Here is a 24,390-nt window from a genome sequence, read left to right as displayed (position 1 = left end):
TTGTTGTTTTTGGTTTTGACAGGTACTCGAGTTGTCACTTGGATAATCAATCAGAAGAATCAAAACAGGTACAGGTCAGCTTCGAAAAGACACCGAATTTGAAAGAAAATCTGGAATTTTGAAATATTAGTCTAATGTAAACGAGAGGCGTCTTAACAACAGATTGTCAAGGAAAACAGATATGTTCGATTTACAAGAAGGGGGACCAGTTGAACGGGGGAACTACCGAGCCAAGACTCTTCGCAACGCGGCTTTCATAGTGCTGTCTCAAATCATCTTCTGTCGTCTGTTGGAGCGAACAAAGAATTTTGAAGGGACGTATCAAGCTGGTGTCCTGGGAATGCTGCAAGCCAACTGTATCTCTGGCCTCTCTTTCAGTTTAGTTTAGCTAATCAACGGATCTAGTCGAGTTATCTGCTCCGCTGATGACATGGATATTGTAGACAGATCGTTGGAGGAGATGACGGAAAAATTCAGATAAGAATCATACCCGGCAATCTTTTTTGAAGAACAAAGTGTATAATGTACGAAACGGTGATAAGACCAGTAGTTCTCTAAGTCCACAAGACTTGAAATGTTCTAAGGAAATGAAACTCACCTCACAAAGTGCTGGAAGATGAAGCTGAGAATGGCAAAGTTGCTCGGCGGTAGCCGCCCCAGCAGCGAGCGCAGCGAAATCAACCTGCAGCTTCGGTCCGCCTTCACCTCCATGCTGAGACTGCTGCTGATGGCCTGCAGCGGCCGCGATCCGGCAATCTCCTCCAGCTCGGCCATCATGTCGGCACTAAATAGGGCCGGCAGTCGCTTGGCGAAGAAATCTTTGAGCGCCGTCGCGACAGCGTTCACCGGAATGTCCAGCTTCTCGATGTCCACGTCGACCTCTGCGTTGAAACAAAATATGCATTAGCGTTAGTGATTACTTTGGTTTCCGTTAACTCCTTACCTTCTTCAAACTTCTGGTACAGCAGATCGACGTGCGTCCGGTTGCCCGGCACTCGGTAGATGCCCTCCGAGTCGAGTCCCTCGAGCTCGATGAATTTGACACACTTTTCCACAAACAGCGGCACCAAGTTCTTGTCCGACTGCTTGAAGCTGGCCAGCGACGGTTGCTGCGGAATCGCGAGCGGAGCATTTTTGGCGTTTTTACCGCTAGTCTTGGCCGCCCTTGCGGCCGCTTTCTTGGCCTCCGCCGACTCCTTGGATTCTTTCGAGCTGCTCTTGCTGCTGTCGATCTCCTTGCCGAACCAGTTCTTCTGCTTGGTGATGAGCTTTTCCCGGTCACCCGTCTTCGGCAAGACGCCAAACTGCGGATAGAAAAAAGTCAGTTTCAAGCATCAACTTAAATACTGACTGAACTCACAATCGGTGAATTGTTGTCCCGCGGCGAAGACACGTCAATGCTGGACTCGTCCTCCTGTTTGTCCTTGTCCAGCCCAATGTTCTTCTCGTTCTTCAGCTTCTGGTACATCATGGGCATTGCAAGCGCTGCGCCCAGTGAACCCCCTCCCGGAACGCCTACCATCATCGGAGGTCCGACGCCACCGTCTCCGCTGGCACCACCGCCCGCGCCGAACGGACCTAGCGGGATCTTCGGCGGTTGCACCGGGATTGCGGCGCGCTTCTTGCGGTGTCGCTTGTGCGCTTGCGGCTTTCGGTTGATCTTCGAGTAGCCGTCCGTACCGCGCTTTCGCTCCAACGAGCTGGAATCACTCTCCGAGTCGGAGTACTCTGGAATGTTGAATACTGTGGACAGAGAAGAAGCTTAATTGCACCGTGTTAGCGTAGTCCTCATAACATTTTGTCAAATAACACTCACTTTGCTCCTTCTCGCGTCGCTGCCTCAGCTTGGCTTTGCCACCGGCCATATCTGCCAACGCCTGCTGCTGTTGCTGTTGGCCGACAACGTCCACCGGTTGCCGTTGTCCACCGGAAAAGGTGGTAAATAATTGACTCGCCACGTTGTTCACCGCATCGCTGAACGCATCGTTGATCTGCTCGTAGCCGGCTTCGTCCTCGTAGTCCTCGCTGTCGTCCTCCGGTGCCGCAAGTGGAGCGTTCTCCAGCTGCTGCTGCAGCAGCTTTTTGGCTTTCTTTTTCTCCTTCTCGGTCATGGGTTGCCCACCGGCGCCCGTTGCCTGCTGTCCGTCCCCGCCCAGATTCATCCGGGCGATCGCTTCGTTCACGATGGCGAAACTCTTCAGGTTCAGCTTGCCCGGCTGCTTCAGCGTTTGGCTCGGTCCCTTCGGACGGATCTTCTTCGCGAACGAACTCTGGTTGGGCCTCCTACCTGTTGTGAACGCGTGGTGCGTGTTGGCATTCTTCCACATGTCCTCGTTGTGCTTGTTGTCCTGCTTCGGAATCAGGAAGCCGTCGTCTAACCAACCTGCGATCGATCAAGGAGACAAGCGTTAGCCTCTTTAAGATTAGATGGTAACTTCCACAACCCCGTTTCCCCACTACATTTAGTACGGTATGAAAAGATGTATTAGAGAATTTAAAGCGTAATAACCTGAGTCGTATGTGTTGATCGAATCCTTGGATCCACTGACATCGGCTGTGTGAATGCGCATGAGAACCAGAAACAAGAGAGAAAGGGAGAGACATTTCAGGATACCGGATTAGTACAATGCGTATGGGGAACCGCTGAACCGCAGTTAGTTTGTGTAAGAGTTGTTACAGTAGCAGTTGTCGATACTTACAGTTGATCTCCTCGAGGCTGCTCTGTGACTGCGACACGGTGTTGGCTTTCAGTTGGCGCAGGATCGACGAAGGAGTTAGCAAGTGATCTGGTGGAGCCGGCTCTGGCGGCGTCGTCGGAGGCGGATAGATCTGGAAGCCTTGGTTACTGCCACCCTTGTCAAAATCACTGCTGTCTTCGTAGTAGTACATGTTGGAGTACTGCTGCTGGTGTTGCTTCAGGTTGTCCAGATCGTCGAGCGAGTTGACCGATCGGTTGTCGAACAACATCTTCTGCTGTGCGTGCGGATGTTGGTGCTGGCTGCGGTACGTCGTTGCCGATCCGTTGATCAGATAGCTTTCGTACCGCGGTGGAGGCTGCGGAGCCTGCTGATGGTGATGATGCATGGAATGTTCCATCGTGCCTTCGCCGGAATCGATTGTGAGCGGTTCCTCCATGTTGAAGGCGTGCTCGATCTCGGGCTTCTTGTCCCAAACTTCCTTAAGGAAGGGCGCGAACGAGGCAAACTTAAACTGGTTGTCCTCGTCGGAAGCGGTGGCAAAGTGCGCCCGGAGTTTGTCCGCGATCGAGTTACCTTCGGTGATGAGCATCTGGGCCATTTCGTTGTTGAAGAATGCGTTCACTCCACCCTGCTCGGAAACGGAAACGATCTGCATCGGGAGATTCGGAATGTTTAGCGAGAATGCACTCAGCGTCGAAAGGGAAGCTTTCCGCTTGCTGGAGTACAGCAGGATGAACCCGTGGATCAGATCATCCCGGAACGCGTTCGCTCCGTGGTACGATGACAGAATAAGTTCTACGCGCCGCTTTGAATCACCCAGAAACATCTCGAAAATGATGTTCCGCTCGCCAGCATTGATGCAAGACTGCTCGATCATCATCGAACTCAGCATGTTCTCCGTAGAGAATGGATCTCCACAGAAGTTACACATGATGATGCGCAAGTCCGGACAATCAGCCAGGTTCATCCCGTACTTCAGATCCTCAAACGGAATCGAGTCGATCACACTGTTCAGCGTGGTTTCCACAAAGCGTGTCTCCTGACCGGAAGCATAAAACTCATTCTCGTCGATAAACACGCAATGTAACCGCTCCGCCAACGACTGTCCATCGCTCTGCAGTGCCTGCAACGTGCTCTCACTGTTCTTCTCGTCGCTCATAAACACAATGTGCAGGTTGTTTACACTGTCCTTAAAGTCGATGTTGTCCAGCAGCAGCCGATCCAGTATCTCGTAAATGTACGTAAACGTCTGCCGATTCGAGTAGCAACAGATCAACCCCTTGGACGCGAGATCGAACGAAAACGAATCGTTCTCCCGGTTGATCGTCTCGATGCTCAGCCCGTAGATCTGCCCGTCCACAATGTACTCGCCGTTGTCGTTGCAGTGCTGGTGCACCTTGTCTATGAAGTCGTTTGCGATGTAGTCCAGCCCAATCACGATCAGGTTCAGCTGCAGTTGACCATCTTTCTGGGCGAAGCGGGGGTTTGGTAGGCTGGTGAGAAATTAAATTTTAAAATTTAATTGAAAAAATAGAAATAAATGAATAATCAAGTGCAGTGAAAAATTATAAGCGTGTAATGTCGTTAAACTGAACTCACATCCTGCCCTGACAGCACTAATTTAAACTCGAAAAGTAACCATTCAGTGTGTTCCGCATTATGTGTGTAAACTGTAAACTGTCAAACGCATGATTGGTCGACACAGCCGTTCAGTCGACTTGCCAAACAGAAAATGAACTGTCAGTTGATTGTTTGACAAAGAGCGAAAACATCATGTTCGCGAAAAATAAGACTTCGAATCAGTTCGAAGGGCTCTGTCTGCGGTGTCAATCCAATATTTTGCAATGATGTCGCGTTGCCATCGCAAGCTTCCTGTCGTGATATTTTAGGTACTTGAATCTCACGTCCCAAGTCGATTGTCGAGTGAAAATATGAACAGAGCACTTACCTCTGATTCGCCAGCAGTATCCGCTCGATCAGCGCATCCATACAGTTCGGGAACGCCGGACAGTGCTCCCGGATGGGGCAGTGCACAAAGCCCAGATGCTGAAACAGCATCAGCTTCCGGTCCTGATCGAGCCGATCGAGCAGCTTGTACCGCAGATCCTCCTGCAGCACGTCCGTTATCTCCTTGATGTCGTTCTGTGTGATCGTCCCCGACGGTTCGATGTTCTTGAAGTGGTAGAACAGGTCGGCGTGCTCCATCAGCAGCTCCTGGAAGTTGTGCTTGGCCGTCTCGATCAGCTCGCGCTGGTGGTTGTCGTAGATCTGCTGGCAGTCGTGCTCGGATAGCGCCTCGAAACACTCGCGGCCCATGAAGAGCACGCGTACCTCCGAAAGCTGCTTGCCCGGCGTCACGTAGCCGGTTTCCTCCAGCAGCTTCTTGAACTGCTTCTTCCATCTGTGTTTCGAATGGGGTGGGACGAAAAGAAAGTTCGAGTTAGTTGGGGGCGCCCGCGTTAAGGTCATGCACTCAAAATCACCTCTTTGGCATCCTTTTAGGGTTTTGAAATCAGTTTTTAATAATCAGTCACAACACAATGCAAGCCAAGACAGGGAGTAAATACAAGAGAAAGAGTTTAGTTAGATTCAAACGCACGCTGATGCTCACATCCACACGATCAAATTACGTTACTACAAAGCCGCTCAAGTTTTGGAAAAAGTGGCATTCATCACAAGCCAATTGCACATCAAGCGAAGGTGGTGGAGGTTGCTCCCGGAAGAAGCCACCTCCACCAAGCCTTCCTACAAGGTCTACCACAAACACACAAAATCCATCGGTACTCACTCCAGTCGCTTCTGTTCCTGCTGCAGGGCGTTCATGTGGTTCTTAAACACCGTCTCCGCTTCCGGAGTGTCCAGGATGTCGAACGGTATCCGGCTTTCGTCCTCCATATCGCTCATGTCGCTCAGTTCGGCCCAGCTACCACCGCGCTCGACGGCGTCAAAGAAATACTGCTCGTACTCGACGTGGTTCCGGAAGTAGTTCCGTATCAGCTGCCAATCGCTGAACGTCTCCAGCTCCATGTTAATACTGTTCATGTCGGGCAGGATTTCCTGCAGGACGCACGCGAACGAGTCCATGTAGCTTTGCAGCTTCTTGGCTTGGTAGTCCTCGCGGAGTTTCTTGATGTGCCGCCGGAAGATGCGCTGACCGGCTTCCTGGCCGAACAACTCTAGGAAGTCGTTCCACTCTTTGTGGTTGGCGAGTTTCTTCGAGGAGCTGGTCCAGATCGATCGATGATCGGTGATTTGCGTGCGGATTAATCGTGTGACGTACTCGGAGCTTGCATTCAGCAGGTCTGTCCGCTGTTTGGCCGCTTCTGCGTACGATACGATTTTGGAGCGTTGCTTCGCCTTGTCGACCATCTGGGCGAGCACGATAAAGGCCTGGTCGATGTTAATGCTCTCGTGGGCGGACGTTTCCACCATAACGATCTGTCCCTTGTACTCCTTCCGGGCGCAGATTTTCTCCGCTTCCCGGATGTACGAATCGCTGGCGTCGTCGTTCTTCGTGGTAACCAGCACGACCGGCTTCTTGTTCTTCAGGACATTGTTGATGATGTGCGTCACGAACTCGACCTGCTTCTCGACCGTTCGGTTCGGCACAATGCTGACATCAAACACGCACACGAAACCATCTACCACGAACCGCCCTTCCGGCAGTACGATCTCCTCGAACTCGTGCTCCAACCCCAGCTGGTTCTTGCAAATGTACTTGAGCTTCTCCTGCGAGCTCAGCCGAATGGCCGAACACCGCTTCGTGTAAGGCTCCCCCATCTTTCCCACCTTAAACGGCTGAAAGGTGGCATCATCCACGAACTCGGTCTGCTCGACCACGCTGAAGTTGTACTCAACGCCCTCGTCGGACGTCTTGCGTGCGTCTCCCCACCACAGAAAGTGGTCATTGTTGACGACTCGGCCGCTAAAGTCGGACTGTTAAGAGAAGGAATGTTAGTAAAGTACAAAGAACAATTATATTACCAAACATTGAAGGATCTTGGCGAATTCAACCTTTCAACTGTCAAACGCACCAAGATCCACCAACACGAGGGCTGAATGCCCTCAAACGACGTTCTAACCTGACTCAGCACCGAGATGTGATCGATGGCGTAATCGTCGGTCTTTGGCCGCACGAACCGATTGCACAGACAGGACTTGCCCACGCCCAGCTGACCCTTCTCCTTCTCGACACCGGAAACACCGACCACGGCGACATTGATCTGTTTCATTATCCGGCGGCGGAGGCGGAGGCTGCGGCAGGTGGGATGGCGGTGGCGGCGGCGCGGTCACTGCTCAATTTATGCAAATGTTGATAATGATGATTGGCCCCGGCGATGCAACTTTTTGTCTGTCTGTGTCTTTCTTTGTTGGCTCTGATGAGATAATTCTGGCGTAATGAGAGAAAGATCAAAAAGAGAGCAATGAAATGGTTGCGTCAGTGATAAATTCGCGCGGTGTAAAATATTGGTTTCTGTTTCAGCAGGGTAGCAGTGCGAGGTTAAAAGTGGAATAAAGAGATTATCGAACACAATTTTCTTAACTGTTCGAAATGAACTGAGGTTAAAAGTCAAATTATACATATTTGGAAAATGAAGAATAAAAAAAAGGTTGAATTTGTTTTAGAAAAAAATATTTATTTAATCTTTGAATTTGACTCTAAAATTTTAGACTATGGACTCTCAATCGGGCTGTAGTGCACCAATTTGCAAACGAAACATATTTTTGTCTTCTATTTGATCAACCGAAAAGAGGCGACCCGATTCCGGATCGAACCGAATTTTTAATTAATTTATTTTATTCTATTTTTTTCAGTTGCAAAATCAATGCCATGATCCGAAACTCTTTAAATTCAAGTGTGTTTCCCATTTTTCGTTAGGAATGAGGAAGGCATCAACCAACCATTTGATTTTTTTCTGAATCTGCAAATACAAAATCGTTTCTTGAGCTTTTAAGACTCGAAATTGTAGTTTAAAATATTTACGAATCTTAATTCGCACTGAGTGATTTTTTAAAAGATTTTTGTAAAAAAAAACTAATATAGCTAATATATGATTTCCTAGCATCGGGAATTTCGCAATATGATAAACAACGACTCAAAACAACAAATTAAACTGTTTTTTTGTTGTAATTTTTAAGGTCAACTGTAAATATTCTTTAAAGAAATATTTACAGTTATCAGAAAAAATCCATATGAAAAATATTTGCAACGACCTTACAGCAGCATCTAAAAAAATGAACATCTGTAAATATATCTTATATATGAATATTGTTTTCTATGTACCTGTAGAATATAATTCAATTTTATACTATTTTGCTCAATATTTATTTATAAATACAAAATTTCTCGGGAATTTCCGCTCGTCACCCTCTAGGCGAGAGTACAGACCTCTCGCGTTTACAACAACAACAAATCGTGTTCATTCGTTCATTGAAACAGTGCATCCCATTGAGTGGTTTATATAGACTAGGGTGTTTCATCCGAACAAAAAAGTTCTCAGAATCAGGCAAACCGAGGTTCCCCTAGTAGAGGATACCCATAGGGACTCTCATGCCAAATACCAGCCCATTTGGTTGAGAATTGGCCTGTCCCCAGCGGTTCAAAGTTTACATGTAAATTACTATGGGATTATTGTGCTTTTCGTTCAATCGTTCCTACAGGTCTGGGGACAACATGGATTCACTCGGAATAAAGACAGGTGTGTAGGGGATGGCCCAAGGAACAAATTCCAGAAGGAATTAGGGTTGTCCATTCTGTCCCCAAGGTGCGCATTGGATCGACGTCCGGTGTCTCCAGAATCAACGATTCACCCATCAAATGTACGCATTGTCCTTAGTATGCTATGACGGCTAGCTGAAAATTACGACGCCCCATGTCAGACGGTGAACACGTGAAGAAGCATCGATTGCATTATTATTACAAAATCATCATGTTACGTTATTTGGAATAGTTCAAATTGTTACAGGAACATCAAAAATTATAATTTTATTACTTTAAAGTATGTTTCTGAGCCAAAACTTGAGTGGATGCTCTGCCACGTGTTCACCGTCTGACATGGGGCGTCGTAATTTTCAGCTAGCCGTCATAGCATACTAAGGACAATGCGTACATTTGAAGGGTGAATCGTTGATTCTGGAGACACCGGACGTCGATCCAATGCGCACCTTGGGGACAGAATGGACAACCCTAATTCCTTCTGGAATTTGTTCCTTGGACCATCCCCTACACACCTGTCTTTATTCCGAGTGAATCCATGTTGTCCCCAGACCTGTAGGAACGATTGAACGAAAAGCACAAAAATCCCATAGTAATTTACATGTAAACTTTGAACCGCTGGGGACAGGCCAATTCTCAACCAAATGGGCTGGTATTTGGCATGAGAGTCCCTATGGGTATCCTCTACTAGGGGAACCTCGGTTTGCCTGATTCTGAGAACTTTTTTGTTTGGATGAAACACCCTAATATAGACAAATGACCGCCACTTAGTCACCGAACCAAGGCGGCCGATACGGCCAAAGCGCGGTTCATTAAGCCGAAGGTCTTGGGTTCGAGTCCCGGTATCGACACTTTTTTTCAGAAGGGTGAACTTTTTGGAAAATGATCCCACGAGTAAAGTACTCTCGGTAATTTCGGGATTTATCCTCTCCCTCCGTTCACAGTATGGGAAAGTGGGGCAAGTGTAACAAGCTAAAGGTATGCTCGTTATAACCCATTAAAAAGATAAAAAATCTGTCGGATTTTATTATAATCATCTTATTCTAGGTCTTGACTAAGACTTTGTTAGAACAAGTTATTAAAAATCCTATTTTTTAATGTAAAAAATGATTTTGAATTTTTTGATTTTCCGTACGTTCTACTCAACTAGTGGGGCAAGACGAACAACCCGTTGGGGCAAGAGGAGCAATGCATGAAAAAAAACATGTTAATTTGCTAACGATAGAACTGTTATCACTTAGATAGGGGAACTATACCCTTTCTCAGCCTATTTCTATTATCGGCCTATCAGCACTTTGATCATTAATTACAGCTTATATAAAGTGTTTTTAAGAGGCAGTATTTGTAGATTCTGCTCGGTTTGTTCTAGAGGTCGTATCGAGTTGCTCCGATTTGGATGAAACTTTCAGCGTTTGTTTGTCTATGCATGAGATGAACTCATGCCAAATATGAGCCCTCTATGACTAAGGGAAGTGGGGTAAAACGGGCTTTGAAGTTTGAGGTCGTAAAAACATTAAAAATCTTAAAATTTATCGCATTTCCGTAAAACTTCTTCAATTCCAAATCCCTTGGATGCATTCGAAAGGTCTTTTGAAGCACTTCAAAATGTGCTATAGACATCCAGGATTGGTTTGACTTTTTCTCATAGCTTTTGCAAATTACTGTTAAAAATTGATTTTTTTAAAACCTTAATAACTTTTGGCAACAGCCTCCAACACCCATACTCCCATAGGTCAAAAGTTAGGGAATTTCATGGACTATAAGCCTACGGTATTAACTTTTTGGCCAATCGCAGTTTTTCTCATAGTTTTTCGATTTTTCTAGAACAAACATTTTACAACGTTAGTTTTTGCTCTGTAGGCCTCCATAGCGGCACTTTTTGGTCTCAATTTTGACATATTCGGAATCCTCAGAAAATTTTACATTAGATTGAGGTGTTGGAATTTTGAATTTGATTGGAAAAAATGCCATTTAGAATTAATTAAAATATTATTTAGAATTTTGTCGGATTAGGGGTAAACAAGTTTTCGCCTACTTGATACAGCATTTGACGTATTGATCATAGGGTAAATAAGATCTATTTCTTTTTTCAAAAATGTTTTATTTAATTATTTTTTAAATCAAAATTACAACTCCAATACTTCTAACTTACGTGAAATTGACCGAGGATTCCGAATATGACAAAATTGAGACCAAAAAGTGCCGTCTTCTTGGGCTACAGGGCAAAAACTAACGTTGTAAAATGTTTGTTCTAGAAAAATCGAAAAACTATGAGAAAAACTGCGATTGGCCAAAAAGTTAATACCGTAGGCTTATAGTCCATGAAATTCCCTAACTTTTGACCTATGGGAGTATGGGTGTTGGAGGCTGTTGCCAAAAGGTATTAAGGTTTTAAAAAATCAATTTTTAAAAGTAATTTGCAAAAGCTATGAGAAAAAGTCAAACTAATCCTAGATGTCTATAGCACATTTTGAAGGGCTTCAAAAGACCTTTCGAATGCATCTAAGAGAGTTGGAATTGATGAAGTTTTACGGAAATGCGAGCAATTTTAAGATTTTTCATGTGTTTTGGACCTCAAACTTCAATGCCCGTTTTACCCCACTTCCCTTTTTCGTAGAGGGCTCATATTTGGCATGAGTTCATCTCATGCATAGACAAACAAACGCTGAAAGTTTCATCCAAATCGGAGCACCTCGATACGACCTGTTTCACATCGGTGAAAAACTCGCTCTTAACTGTTCCAAAGCAATAAATAGCTCAAAAAAAGGGAACAAGCAACTCTCCATTGTTGAAACATCTGAACATATTGATTTAATAGCAGAAAACGGCAAAAGTGATGAGAATTGGTCGAACGGCTTAGTGTGATTAAAATGGGTATATTTCCCCTACATCAGATTAGAATGTATTTGAAAGGTTTCTTCCATTTTTAGATTAAATAATAATATTTTACTAAAAAATTTATCGTTTTTACGAAAAAAATATTACTTAGATGATAAATAGTAAATTTTCATAATAATACTATATTTTGTATGGAAATTTTTTTTAACAATTGTTTATCAGATTTTAAGTACTTTCATGTATTTATTTCCCAATAAAATATGTTGTTTCAGCAATTCGTATTTTTTTCCGTACTAAAATTCCATATGGTACACTTGCCCCACATGAACAAGATTTTTTAAAAGCTATCAACAAAAATAACCAAAAGTTAAATCATACTTTGTAATAGGTGCATGTCATTGGTAGGGACACTACTGATCTAGGAAAAATAGAAATTTGATAAAATGAGGCTTAAAACAAACCCTAAGCCTTATTTTGTACTTTCCAAATATTATAAAAAAACAAAGGTTTTGAAAAAAACTTCATTAAATCTTATGCCCCATGGCGTTTACGTCGTTTTGGCGGTTATGTGGTAGTAGAATCAGCTAATTGCTTTGCTAGCAACAATTCCTCATACTGGAAATAATCAAAATTGTAAAAATTACTACCGTACGAGCGATTGTTCCTCTTGCCCCATATGGTCGTCTTGCCCCACCTTCCCCTACCATTTTACTACCGAACCCTTGACCGAACCCTGCTCTTTATCCTTTCGTTTGCCAATGCCCAGTTCTGGGTGAAGATACATGTTTTTGATGTTCAAACTTATTTAGCAATGAAATCAACGAATAGTTTCCAAGATATCATCAGTTGAAAAATGTAGGCTTATTACTGTACCCAAAAATCAATGGTGTTATTAAGAAAGTTCAAAACAAGTAATTTTAGACAATTTTGTTATCATTGTGAAAATATTTTTTTTTCGTTCATGAAGTTTTCGTAGCAGATCTAGTTAAATTACCTACCTAGTTAATACCTTCAATTGAATAAGTAGTCTGCGATCAGCAGAGAAGCGAGTCAGACGTGTGTCCCTCACAAACCAAAAAAGTGCTAAAAAGTGCAAAAAATGCCTCACGGCAAGAAAAAGAGGCGGTCCTCTCCAGCAGGATCGGCAGATTTGAAGAAGCTAAAGAATGCCGAAGCGCTACCTGCAAAGCCAGGCAGTTTAAGCAAGGACGCTCAAAAATTGTCTGGAAACCAGTTCGCTACCCTCCCTGTGGACGTGAGCGAGAAAGAAGAATTTGAACGACGGGAGAAGTTGCCACCCATTTTTGTGAAAACATCGTCATCAGATTCGGTGCGAAAGTGGCTGACCGGTTTTATCAAATCTGGTGCTTTACGAGCTTCCATTCGCTTGTGTGCTGATGGACTCAAAGTTCTGCTACCTGGCAGAAAGGAATACAACTACGTTCGGGATTTCCTGAACAACACAAAGATTGAATACTACAGCCATGACGATCCAGGTAAACGCCCCATGAAACAGGTCCTCCGAGGCCTGTATGACATGGATGTGAGTGTGCTGAAAGAAGAGCTCAAAACTCTTAAGTTGAACGTGATCGAAGTCTTCAAGATGACGAGACACAACAAGGACATCAAGTATCGTGATCAACTGTACCTGGTTCATCTCGAGAAAGGATCGACAACGCCGTCTGAGCTGAAAGCAGTTCGGGCAATTTTCAACATCATCGTGACTTGGGAACGTCATCGTCCAGTGCACCGTGACGTGAAGCAATGTTCGAACTGCTTGCAGTTTGGACATGGTGGAAGGAACTGTTTCATCAAGAGTCGTTGTGCAACCTGCGGAGGTGAGCACAAAACTCAAGCTTGCAACACAATCAACGAGAACATCGAAGCGAAATGCTTCAATTGCGGTGGCGACCATTCGACCAAGAATCGAAGCTGCCCAAAACGTGCTGAGTTTGTAAAAATTCGGCAGCAAGCGACGACGAGGCACCAACCAAATCGTCGCAAAACACCACCAGCATTCACGGACGTGGATTTTCCTGCTTTGGCGTCGCCAGGAGCAGGATCTCTTCGAGTGGTTCCAAATCTGCAGCCGTTGCCGTTGAATCAGCGGCAAAAAGCTGCAGAAAATACAACACCTCCTGGCTTCAGTCAGCAACCGAGGGAAAACCAACCAGCATCAACGGATGAAGGCAGCAGTGATCTGTTTTCGCCACAAGAACTTCTGAACATTTTCATCGAGATGACAACAACACTGCGTGGTTGCAAAACTCGTGCGGAACAAGTAAGAACGCTTGGAGGATTTATCTTAAAATACAGTTCGTAGTTTACTCGTTCTAATGATTTTGAATATTTCAATGAATTTGCTTTTTTAGTTTTAAAGTAAGGATTAGTTGTTAAAGTGATTTTTTTTTCTTTTTTACCCAAATGTATTCGATTCAATGCAAAAATGTAAAACAATTTGAAGTTAATAAATGAATATGAACAGTTAATAAGAAAACGAAAAATATAACAAAGATGAAGAGCATGTGGCCATACCACTTAGAATGTAAATGAAATGTAATTATTATAAGAAAGTTCAATAAAGACATATTTAATTTCAAAAAAAAAAATTCAATTGAATAAAAAACAACATTCCGAATCAAAACCATCCCCGTCGCCTTAATCCTGATTGACCGTTCGACGTGTGACAAGCCATCTGATGGTGACATCTGTTTATCTATGCTTCAATCCTCCATCAAAACAACCTCCCCACGGTCCCAAGCTTCTCTAGCTGTCTATTCCCCAAATCGAAAGTGAGCGAAATTTCGTGGGTAAATTTCGCCACCCAGCATATGTTGCAATTCCCACATAATCCCGTCCCATGACAAACTTTGCCTCCCCGCCCCCCCCCCCTTTCATTTTATTGCAGCTGTGCTAAAATGTGGGTGGTTTTTCGGTTTTTCGTTTTTCTGCCCTCTTCTTTCTCCATCAGTATCAGTTTTGGGACCTTTCGCGATCACTCACAAAGTGAGCCCTGATGTTGGCTGGCTGTTTGCACAAAAGCCACTATTGCTGATATGTGGTTTCGCTGGGAATTGAACTGATGGTAATCGTACATCACCACCATGCCGTGTGCTACCCCCTGTGAAGAAGAGGGGGGAGGGGGGCATCAACCTTCCCCCGAAACTTCAAACAAGAAGAAAAAACGATTTTCACACACAAAGTTGTAAAAATACATATAGACAAAACGTTCAACACAGACTGTCAAGTTGCACTTTCCGAACATTGACGCGGGAAAATTCAGTTCTCGTACGTGCCCTCAACAGAGAAGCGCCACCGAGTGCACGGGAATCTTCTTGCTCCTGGTAGGGGAGATGTGCTTTATTTGAGGGAAAACCCCCGGCTGGAGAGCATATCAATATGCTGAGCATGGAAGCAATTTGCATCACAGGTACAAATTTGATGGAATAGTAAGTTGAAGCGAAAAGTTTACATGTTGGAGATGGGAATCTTATTGTTAAACTCGAGCGATTTGTGTATTTTGGCCTTCGATCGTGAGGATTGTTAGAAATCTCGAATTGGTAAAGGAAACAAACATACATTGCTTATTAGAGATAATTTGGTGAAAACCCGAAACGTTTTTACCAAATTTGCATTAGTCTCTCAAAATGTCACCAAGTCTGTCGATTCAATAAAATCGATTTTCAAAGGTCTGATGGCACTGTACCCACAGGTCGTAGCAGCCATTAACAGGAATGGCAAATGAGGACACCAGCTGCAGCAAACTTTCGACCGGTTAAACTATTCATTGCCAATCGATTCGGCTGACGTTGGGTGGATTTGGACTGGGGTTGACTTGGGTGGTCAATTCTGTGAACTAGGGTTTTGGAAGAAAACTTAGGAAGTTTATTTTATTGCAAGGATACATTTAGTTGAAATTCCAAAAAAAGCGCTTAAAATAAAACAAGCCCTGTTTTTTTTTTAAATTGTCAAGAAATAATATCATAAAATGCTTCAGACATGATTTTTTTTAAATATCTTAGAATATTTTTCATGACTTTAAAGTAGGGATGCGGGTTTTGGCCGGATATAGTTATCCGTAATTATCCGCTATCCGGATAGTTTTTCATCTAAACAAAAAATAATGGAGAAAAAATCGCTGTATGGCCAGGGGGTGCTGGGTTTAGACCAATAATAAGGCAAGGGTCTTATAAAATACCTCGCACCACGCCCAAAAAGATGTTTGAATTCATTTTATTTTTCCAAATATGTACAAAAATGTAAATTCATTAACGCACAGCTTGTCTAAAGGTTATTATTATAAGGGTAATTCTCTACCAACTCACACGTAATCGGGAAAAGTTGCCCCGACCCCTCTTCAATTTGCATGAAACTTTATCCTAAGGGGTAACTTTTGTCCCTGATCACGAATCCGAGGTCCGTTTTTTGATATCTTGTGACGGAGGGGCGATACGACCCCTTCCATTTTTGAACATGCGAAAAAAGAGGTGTTTTTCAATAATTTGCAGCCTGAAACGGTGATAAGATAGAAATTTGGTGTCAAAGGGACTTTTATGTAAAATTAGACGCCCGTTTTGATGGCGTACTCAGGATTCCGAAAAAACCTATTTTTCATCGAAAAAAACACTAATTTTTTTTTTAATTCTCCCGTTTTCCGTTACTCGACTGTAAAAAATTTTGGAACATGTCATTTTATGGGAAATTTAATGTTCTTTTCGAATCTACATTGACCTAGAAGGGTCATTTTTTCATTTAGAACAAAAATTTAAATTTTAAAATTTTTGTGTTTTTTTCTAACTTTGCAGGGTTATTTTTTAGAGTGTAACAATGTTCTACAAAGTTGTAGAGCAGACAATTACAAAAATTTTGATATATAGATATAAGGGGTTTGCTTATAAACATCACGAGTTATCGCGATTTTACGAAAAAAAGTTTTGAAATAGTTACTTTTTACGTTTCTCTTTGTTTCGTCGTCCGTGTCTGTCGCGGGTGACCATGAACGGCCATGATCGATGACGACCAACTTTTTCAAAACTTTTTTTCGTAAAATCGCGACAACTCGTGATGTTTATAAGCAAACCCCTTATGTCTATATATCAAAATTTTTGTAATTGTCTGTTCTACAACTTTGTAGAACATTGTTACACTCTAAAAAATAACCCTGCTAAGTTAGAAAAAACACGAAATTTTAAAATGAAAAATTTTGTTCTAAATGAAAAAAATGACCCTCCTGAGTCAATGTAGATTCGAAAAGAACATTAAATTTCCCATAAAATGACTTGTTCCAAAATTTGTTATACGAGTAATGGAAAATGGGAGAATTTTTAAAACTTTTTTAGTGTTTTTTTCGATGAAAAATACTTTTTTTCGGGATTCTGAGTACGCCATCAAATCGGGCGTCTAATTTTACATAAAAGTCCCTTTGACACCAAATTTCTATCTCACCACCGTTTCAGGCTGCAAATTATTAGAAAACACCTCTTTTTTCGCATGTTCAAAAATGGAAGGGGTCGTATCGCCCCTCCGTCACGAGATATCAAAAAACGGACCTCGGATTCGTGATCAGGGACAAAAGTTACCCCTTAGGATAAAGTTTCATGCAAATCGAAGAGGGGTCGGGGCAACTGCTGTGTGAGTTGGCGGAGAATTACCCATAAAACTTAAATGAACCTCGCTAATTCACACTGGAGCTTGTTGGGGGAACTGTTCCGAGTCAGAGAAACTGTTTTTCAAAATCTTCTATCGGTAAAATTTTTGAAGTTTTTATTCATTATATTTAAGCTAAAATTTCATAAAAGTATCAAAAATCGCTGAAATTAAAATGTTTTTGTTGTTATTTCATCAAAACATCAGTTTCGAGTTCCCTAAATATGCCGTTAATATACTACATCATTGACAATTATTTATCTCATTTGTCAGTTTCAAAATAAGCACAAAAATTTTGTTTTTCGTATAATTTTTTTCATGCTTTTTTGGAAAAATAATTTTATTACTGTCTCAGAAAAGTTTAAATAATTTTCCTGTACAAAAAGTTGCGAATTTTCCAAAATTCTGTAATATTATTTCCTTTTTCGTCCAAATCAGCTCCTTTGATCATTTCCAGTATGATAAATCAAAAAACCAGAATTGGATTTACATCTTATTTTATTTGTTTGAAAAAAAAAAACAAGTTAACAAATCATTCATTGTACATTTTACAAAATTCGCCTTAGCAACGTAAACGTATTGTTGAAAAAAATATACATATATTTGCGGTTATATATTTACATTACAACAATTCCCTGCGGTAAATAGCATGGTAAAACTCTCAAGTGAAGGAATCGGCCTCAAATTTTGCGGTATTCTTTTCCCAAAATAGTTGCATATATATTTTTTGTTTTACAATAAGGGTTGTTTCTGCTGTGTAATGGTGGTTCAAAGATGACGAAACAAAGAGAAACGCGATAAGTAACTTTTTTTCGTAAAATCTCGATTACTCGTGATGATTATGAGCAAAACCTTTATGTTCACATATCATTTATTTTTTTGAAATTGTCTGTTCTTAAACTCTAAAAAATAACCCTGCAAAGTTAGAAAAAAACACAAAATCTAGAAATTAAAAATTTTGTTCTCAGTGAAAATATTACCTTAAATTACATTAAATTTCCCATAAAATAACATGTCCTAATTTTTTTACAGTCAAGTAACAAAAAACGGCAGAGTTTTTAAAACTTTTTTTTTGTGTTTTTGATGAAAAATACGTTCGGAATTTTGAGTACGCCATCAAATAAGGCGTCCAATTTTACATTAAAGTCTCTGTCACCAAATTTCCAGCTTATCACATGTTCAGGCTGGAAATTATTGAAAAACATGGCTTTTTTAACATGTTCAAAAATGGAAGGGGTCGTTACGCCCCTCCGTCACGAGATATCAAAAAACGGACCACGGATTCGTGATCAGGAACAAAAGTTACCCCTTAGGACAAAGTTTCACGCAAATCGAAGAGGGGTCGGGGAACTGCTGTGTGAAAAAAAAACTTCATAATCCCGTTATGAGAATCAAACTCATCACCTCCCGCTTACAAGGTGAAACCCGTAACCCTACGGCCACGGCTAGTTAGTTAGTTAGTTAGTTGGCGAAGAATGGGCACCAAAATCATTCAAAATTTCCACAACTATTAAATTTTGTTGAAAATATCCGGATAGTACGGATAGTGCGGATAATTATCCGGATATCCGGTGATCCGGATAACGGATATCCGCACGGATCATTATCCGGATATTCGGATATCCGGATATGCGGATAGCCGCATCCCTACTTTAAAGGTTGTTCCCGATCCCAAATTTCTCAATTTTTAGAGACCAATCATGCCCAAATTTTATTTAAAATTCAAAACTAAACGTTTTCCATTGTATATAAAGGCGAGTTGTGGTGCAATAACCACGGCAAATAGTGTCCAGGGCATTTGTGGAAAAAACAATGTTCCATACCATAGGGTCTCGGAGCACCAAAACTTCTTAGCATGGTTGCTCCCAACCCAACGATTAATTGCCTAAACAGACAGAAACGTGAGCGGGGGATCCCCACGTTTTTTGTTTTTTCCTCTCCTGTAGATTCAGAAATGTATTGTTGTTTGAACATTCGTGCTCAAACTCAATCCATTTCAACGACTCATCTTTGCGGTAAACTTTACTATTGTAAAACATCTTGTTTTCATAAAAATATCATAAAATTTGAACAGTCAAAACTGATACCATTGCTTTGTATTCTTTCTTCACTGAGTTCATATTGATCTTATTCATATTTTAAAAAAAAAGCTACATTCAAATTTATATATAAAAAACCAACCTAAAAAAAATTAACAATTAATTATTAAAAATAAATATTTTTTTTTTTCTTGAAATCGCGGTAGTTACAAAAAAAAATCGTGATGGTTACAAGAATATCCCTTATGTTTTAAAAAGAACATTTCTACACTCTAAAAAACAACCCTGCAAAGTTTATGTCCCTCGACTTTGACCAAACTCTACAAACTTCAACTTTGAAAAATATTTGCAACGGCCTTAGCTAATAAAAAAAAACAATATGGGTTTTGGAAAATTGGTCAAATTTTTCCCATAGTATAAGTAAAATTGAACAATAATAAATAATAACAAATCAGGGTATTTGTCCCTATTTTGGGCCTAGTTCCTATTTTGTGTCTACCAAACTTAATTCAACGAAATTGAGCATTTCACCAAATCTGACAGGAATCTGCCACTTGATAATGATACGTGCAGTCATTACCTCATTTTGGTGAGCAAGAATAATTTACTTTATCCTCCTAAATTTGAAAAAAAAGCAATAAAAATAGCACTCTTTTCTTGGCAGTTGCCCATTAGGGCGAAAATTTTCACCATTTCTGCTACCGCTTGTTGACACTCAGCGTCACGGCTTTCATCGCTCAGCACACGAATGAGAGCCGTCCCCCGAATCTCCAACCACCGGCAATATGTTTTTTGGTGGGTTGCCGTTGCAAAAACAATCACTAAACTGCCACGTCCATTTCGGAGAGAATGGCTCTATCAGCAAATACTCTTTGGCTCTATATTGAGTCCATAGAGCTATCTAAGCCGGATCTCACACACACTAGCACACCATTTGTTTTGCTGGCTGGTACTAAATTTAACCTCACTTTTTTTCGTGTACGTACACGCAATACATGCGCACGTAGATAACTCTATTTGACACTTATACAAATTGTGACAGTGTGTGTGCGCTTTTCACAAGTTACAGTCTTTCTAGCATATTACGGGCTTGTTGTTTGGCTACGCAACACATGTTTAATTATGCTAATTATGCACGTAATGCAAGTGAAATCAATCGTTCTAATGTGATTTGTGGCTTAAAACATCACAATGATTGAGCATGTTTGCCGACCGAATTTGTGCGGCTGTACTGTACGAGCTGGGGCTGAACTGTATGTCAAAAAAGTTCGCCACGTGCTTCGAGATTTCAACCAATCAGAAGGTAGGCCAAAAATATGCACAAAGAAGGTCGTATGCTAGAAGCAATATCCCCAAAATAGGGACAAAAAATGTTTTAGTTTCTCGGGCTTATACAGAAATATAAAGTATTTTCGTCATAAATATCATTACATTATTGATTGATCGAGACTCTATGGACAATTTGTCATAAAAGAATGCCTAGTATTCTACATCAATCAAAGCCTATTGACAGCATTACTCTAGCATAAAAATTGCAACTAACTTTAACTTTAAATAGATTTTGAAAGAATACAGATTTATTTTCAATGCTAATGCTAAGCAATGACAGAATTGTACTATCCTGAAGTCCCAACCTAAAACCCACATTGTGATAGTGAAAAAGTCACAGGAGCAGCGGTTTCTTGTGCAATTGTGATATTTTCACTACCGGAGAACTACCTACACAGCAAAAAAAGTAGTAAAACGACTGCGTGTAAAATTGCTTTGTGTAACCATTTTTATATAATATTACACATTTTTTACAGAACGCCACTTTGTATTTTTGCCTAACATCTCTTACACCCAAATTGTGTAATATTAACAATATTTTTATTGAATATCGCATTCGCGTCATGTCTACTGTTGAGTTGTCAAAAGTCACTCTCAATCGCAATCAAATCAAAACAAAGTGCTAAGATTTTTCGAATTTAAGAGCCTAGCGGCAACATTCAGATTGTTCTGTGGCTAAATGCAGCCGCTCAGGGTGCTAAGAAAGTGTAAGTATAAGGTGAAAAAAGTTCTGATGGAGTTGAAGCTGACCGAAAGCTGCTACTGTATCGAACTTGGTACAAAACTCAGAGTTTCACCGGAACCGGAACATTTCCGAAAATAATACGAAGGGAGGCTCTGTTAACGTAGGCTGCATACTTAGTTTGACTTCAGTAACAACACTGACGTCAGTGGTCAGTGGTAACAATTTCGTTTCTTTTCAGCATCAAGCAAATAGGTAATCCAAGCCCCTTAAACAACTGATTACGATCGAGGAAGTTCCCTGGTGGTGGCGGAAGTCATCCGGGTTAGTTTGTGCAACAAGACATTCGACGCTCGAGTTCATTTTTTTAAGCGATGTCAGCAGATAATGGCTCCACTCAACGAGAGAAACACAACGAAAATTAATTTGATTCCAAATCCAACAGCATTTCCGACGACAAAGGCATCCAGTTTTGGTCATCTTCAGGTGATGTCAGCGTTGAAGGGGGACAGAGCAGGGAATAGGTCATTTCCCCCACGAGGAACGAAAAGCCAGCTAATATGTGGATGAAAACGTACAAGCGGGAGCAAAACATAAACATGTAAGTGTTTTCCACTAATTTATGGAACAGCTCTTAAAATACTCATTATTACTAGCAGATCATCCGCCAAGAACCAACCTGGCAGACAATCCAACAGTTGGCAGTCGCGTTTCTAGTTCGTCGATCTGGAACAGCCCGTGGTGGACGAAGTCTGCATCGGAACGCACCACCAGCTGTCACAGCCGGAGCAGCTGATCACCGGCAAGGAAGATGCTGCAGACAACTACGACCGTGGCCACTACACTATCGGCAAGGAGATCGTCGACGTTGTGCTGGACCACATCTGCTTGCTAACCAACCAGTGCACCAGCAAGGCTCCATGATCTTCCACCCGTTCCTCGGTGGCACCGAATCTGGAATCACCCCGCTGATTATTGATCGTATGTTTGTCGAGTACGGCTAGAGGTTCAAGCTGGAGTTTGCCGTTCACCCGGCCCACAAGTCTCGACCGTTGTTGTAAACGTTGATCTGACCGATCCCCGAACACCTCCTTCATCATCATCATGTCCTTGAACACTGTCTCATCCCGCTTCGATGGTAATGGTACAAGTCGATTTGATCGGGTTCCAGATCAACTTTGGGCCGTGCCCGAGAATCCACCGAGAATGTCACCAACGAACACCCACGCTTGCTATAAGCCGGACAACCAAATGATCAAATGCGACAGTTCACCGACTGATACCCCAGCGGATCTGCATGGCGGGTGCCGTGCGGGTGGCTCCGGCCACAGGTAAGTTGACTTGTGGAAAGGATTGACATTTTGCTAATGCTTGATTTTTCGCTACAGGTTCTTCTGCCGAGTGGCCATTCTGGTGGTGACATTCTGATCGAGAGCATATCACCAATCGAAGCAAACCGTTTGGTGAGCGTGCCAAGTACAACACGGCGGAGACAAGCACGGTACGGGAAATAAGTTCCGGCCAACGTTAGAACTACACGCGGTTGGGCTAGCGGAAATACTCAGTTTTAGCTACGATTTGGCTACGAACCGTACTACAAAGGCCACCATCTGAAGCGAAAATATCGATCGATTAGTTGCACCAGCTGCAGAAACGCGCACGGCCCGATTGATTTGACCACGATCTGCAACTCGGGCCTGTTCCAGATTCGCCCGGACTAGCTGCACTACGGCGTCTAACTGACGGACGAGGGAGCGGATCAAAACCGAGCTAAGCTCAACATCGTAATCCTGCACACGATGGAAATGGTCATTGCGACCATCGAGCGCAACGGTGGTGAATCCCCGCAAGTGGTTCGATAAGGGCGTTCCGATTCCGAGGAGGATGTGCCACCGCAGGGCGCGATCGATTACTATAAGGACGCGTAGAATCGGACGCAAGAATAGGTTGGTGCTGGCGCAAAAGTATGGCCAAGAGCTGCTCAAGATTGAGGAAGATGCGCAGTAGGAGATGTTGAAGCAGTGCAAGGACTCGCATTTCCACCGCGTGTAATTTAACAGGTGCGAATCGCAGCTGGAAAAGTTCGTCGTTAAGTTCGCCGTCCGTAGACAAACACAACACTCAACATTCCGCACGGGAGGCGGTTCGAACCGCATCTTTGCTGGGGCTGTCGCTTCCATCAATCCCATGATGTCCACGGTGGAACTAGCAATCGCACCCCTTCGACACACTTTTAGGCCGGTCCATCACCTGCCGGTGGCGAAAGACCCTGCAGGACGACCTGCTGCAGTACATCTGGTATACGTCCTGAGATGCACGTATGAGATGTTCGTATCGGCGCTAGGCTAGGAGATCGAGTTGGAGTCGCACGACGGGTTCTAGGGCGGTTGTCGCGGTAGGGTGGTGGCCAAACTGCGCGGTACTAAACCACTTAATTCCTAGAGGTTTTCTACCACTGCATGCCGTCCAACACCCCGGAGTCCATCCTTTACAAGACGCGGCACCTCGGCAACGACGAGGTCTACATTATGGAGAGCGAACACAACCTGCCGACGGAGCAAGAGCAGCCTGTCCCGGATGACAATGAACAAGAAGCCGGACGTTCCGTGGTTTGGCCCACTGTCGGACGAAGTCGTCATGGGTTGTTCCAGTTTGGCGAGCTTAGTACGCATTTCGGCCATCAACGTGAGTCGCGCCAAGCGGACGTCCCCCTCGCTGTACCAGAAGTAGTGAGTATTCATAGTTAAAGTTGAAAAAAGCTAGATTTTAAGATCTTTCTTTTCGCAGCTACGTGGAGATTCTGTACCGAGAACTAACGCCTGTTGCCGATCTCATCGTCCATGGATAAACACTCGACATTCCGCACGAGAGACGATTCGAACCGTATTTTCGAGGAGTTTACGGCGCCCATTTTCAGTCCCATTTCGTCGCAGAGTACGTCACGGCTGGTGGTGGTGGCAACCCAGCAGGATCTACAACCGGAAATGCCCGCTGGCTGCAGCTGATTTCTGATCGCCACCTGGACAAGCAAAAAAGGTCACTGCAATAAATCAAATTTTTAAAAAATGGTTTGTTTATGTTTGGATTGACATTTGTAGCCAAAGGAACCTATTCGATATCTATCCCTGAGCTCAAAATGGGCATTGTGTAATATTACACGATTTTAATAGTACATTCATGGATGTAATTTTAAGTGCTTTTTTCACAAAGGTGATGTGCATGCTTTTGCGTGCGATTTTACCATCGGAATTTTTGCTGTGTAGTTCACGAAGACAGCTTATCGGTCGACGCTTAAGCCCTGGGGCTGCGACAAAGCGAGTTCTTGTAGCATGAAGTGGTGTCCATAGTGCTTATAAAAAAGAATGTATACACTCAACCCCCGGTGGTTGGTCACTTTTTCGTTTGACACTTTTTTAGTTTGTACCCCGTTGGTTGGTCAAA

The 24,390-nt window shown here is 42.8% G+C and overlaps 2 protein-coding genes and 2 pseudogenes across 5 annotated transcripts in view; 3 read left to right on the top strand and 1 right to left on the bottom strand.

Moving 5' to 3' along the window:
* Positions 1-24,390, bottom strand: part of LOC120417783 (rho GTPase-activating protein 190) — an 83,855-nt gene that overhangs the window by 5,756 nt on the left and 53,709 nt on the right. For 2 of the 4 annotated variants that reach the window (XM_052706698.1, XM_052706697.1), the window contains exons 3-11: positions 6,782-7,089; positions 5,488-6,635; positions 4,648-5,100; positions 2,700-4,192; positions 2,510-2,554; positions 1,817-2,383; positions 1,361-1,761; positions 944-1,304; positions 599-881 (exon numbers count right to left, since the gene is read on the bottom strand). In XM_052706698.1, the coding sequence (XP_052562658.1) occupies positions 599-881; positions 944-1,304; positions 1,361-1,761; positions 1,817-2,383; positions 2,510-2,554; positions 2,700-4,192; positions 4,648-5,100; positions 5,488-6,635; positions 6,782-6,931 (4,901 nt within the window). In that variant the 5' untranslated portion in view covers positions 6,932-7,089. The remainder of the gene's footprint in view (positions 1-598; positions 882-943; positions 1,305-1,360; positions 1,762-1,816; positions 2,384-2,509; positions 2,555-2,699; positions 4,193-4,647; positions 5,101-5,487; positions 6,636-6,781; positions 7,090-24,390) is intronic. The other 2 variants (XM_052706699.1, XM_052706700.1) reach the window with 2 other exon arrangements.
* On the top strand, positions 20,130-21,953 carry LOC120417768 (tubulin alpha-2 chain-like; annotated as a pseudogene).
* Positions 22,429-23,260, top strand: LOC120417769 (39S ribosomal protein L15, mitochondrial-like; annotated as a pseudogene).
* LOC120417785 (probable Rho GTPase-activating protein CG5521) lies at positions 23,497-24,200 on the top strand. Its single transcript, XM_039579947.2, has 2 exons — positions 23,497-23,678; positions 23,737-24,200. Exons 1-2 carry the CDS (start codon positions 23,527-23,529, stop codon positions 23,795-23,797), a joined length of 213 nt encoding a protein of 70 aa, XP_039435881.1. The 5' UTR covers positions 23,497-23,526; the 3' UTR covers positions 23,798-24,200.

The sequence above is a fragment of the Culex pipiens genome, chromosome 1 (assembly GCF_016801865.2).
Source record: "Culex pipiens pallens isolate TS chromosome 1, TS_CPP_V2, whole genome shotgun sequence".
NCBI classification, from domain to species: domain Eukaryota; kingdom Metazoa; phylum Arthropoda; class Insecta; order Diptera; family Culicidae; genus Culex; species Culex pipiens.
Note: the sequence above shows the minus strand (reverse complement) of the source record. Positions and strands in the feature narration are given on the sequence as shown.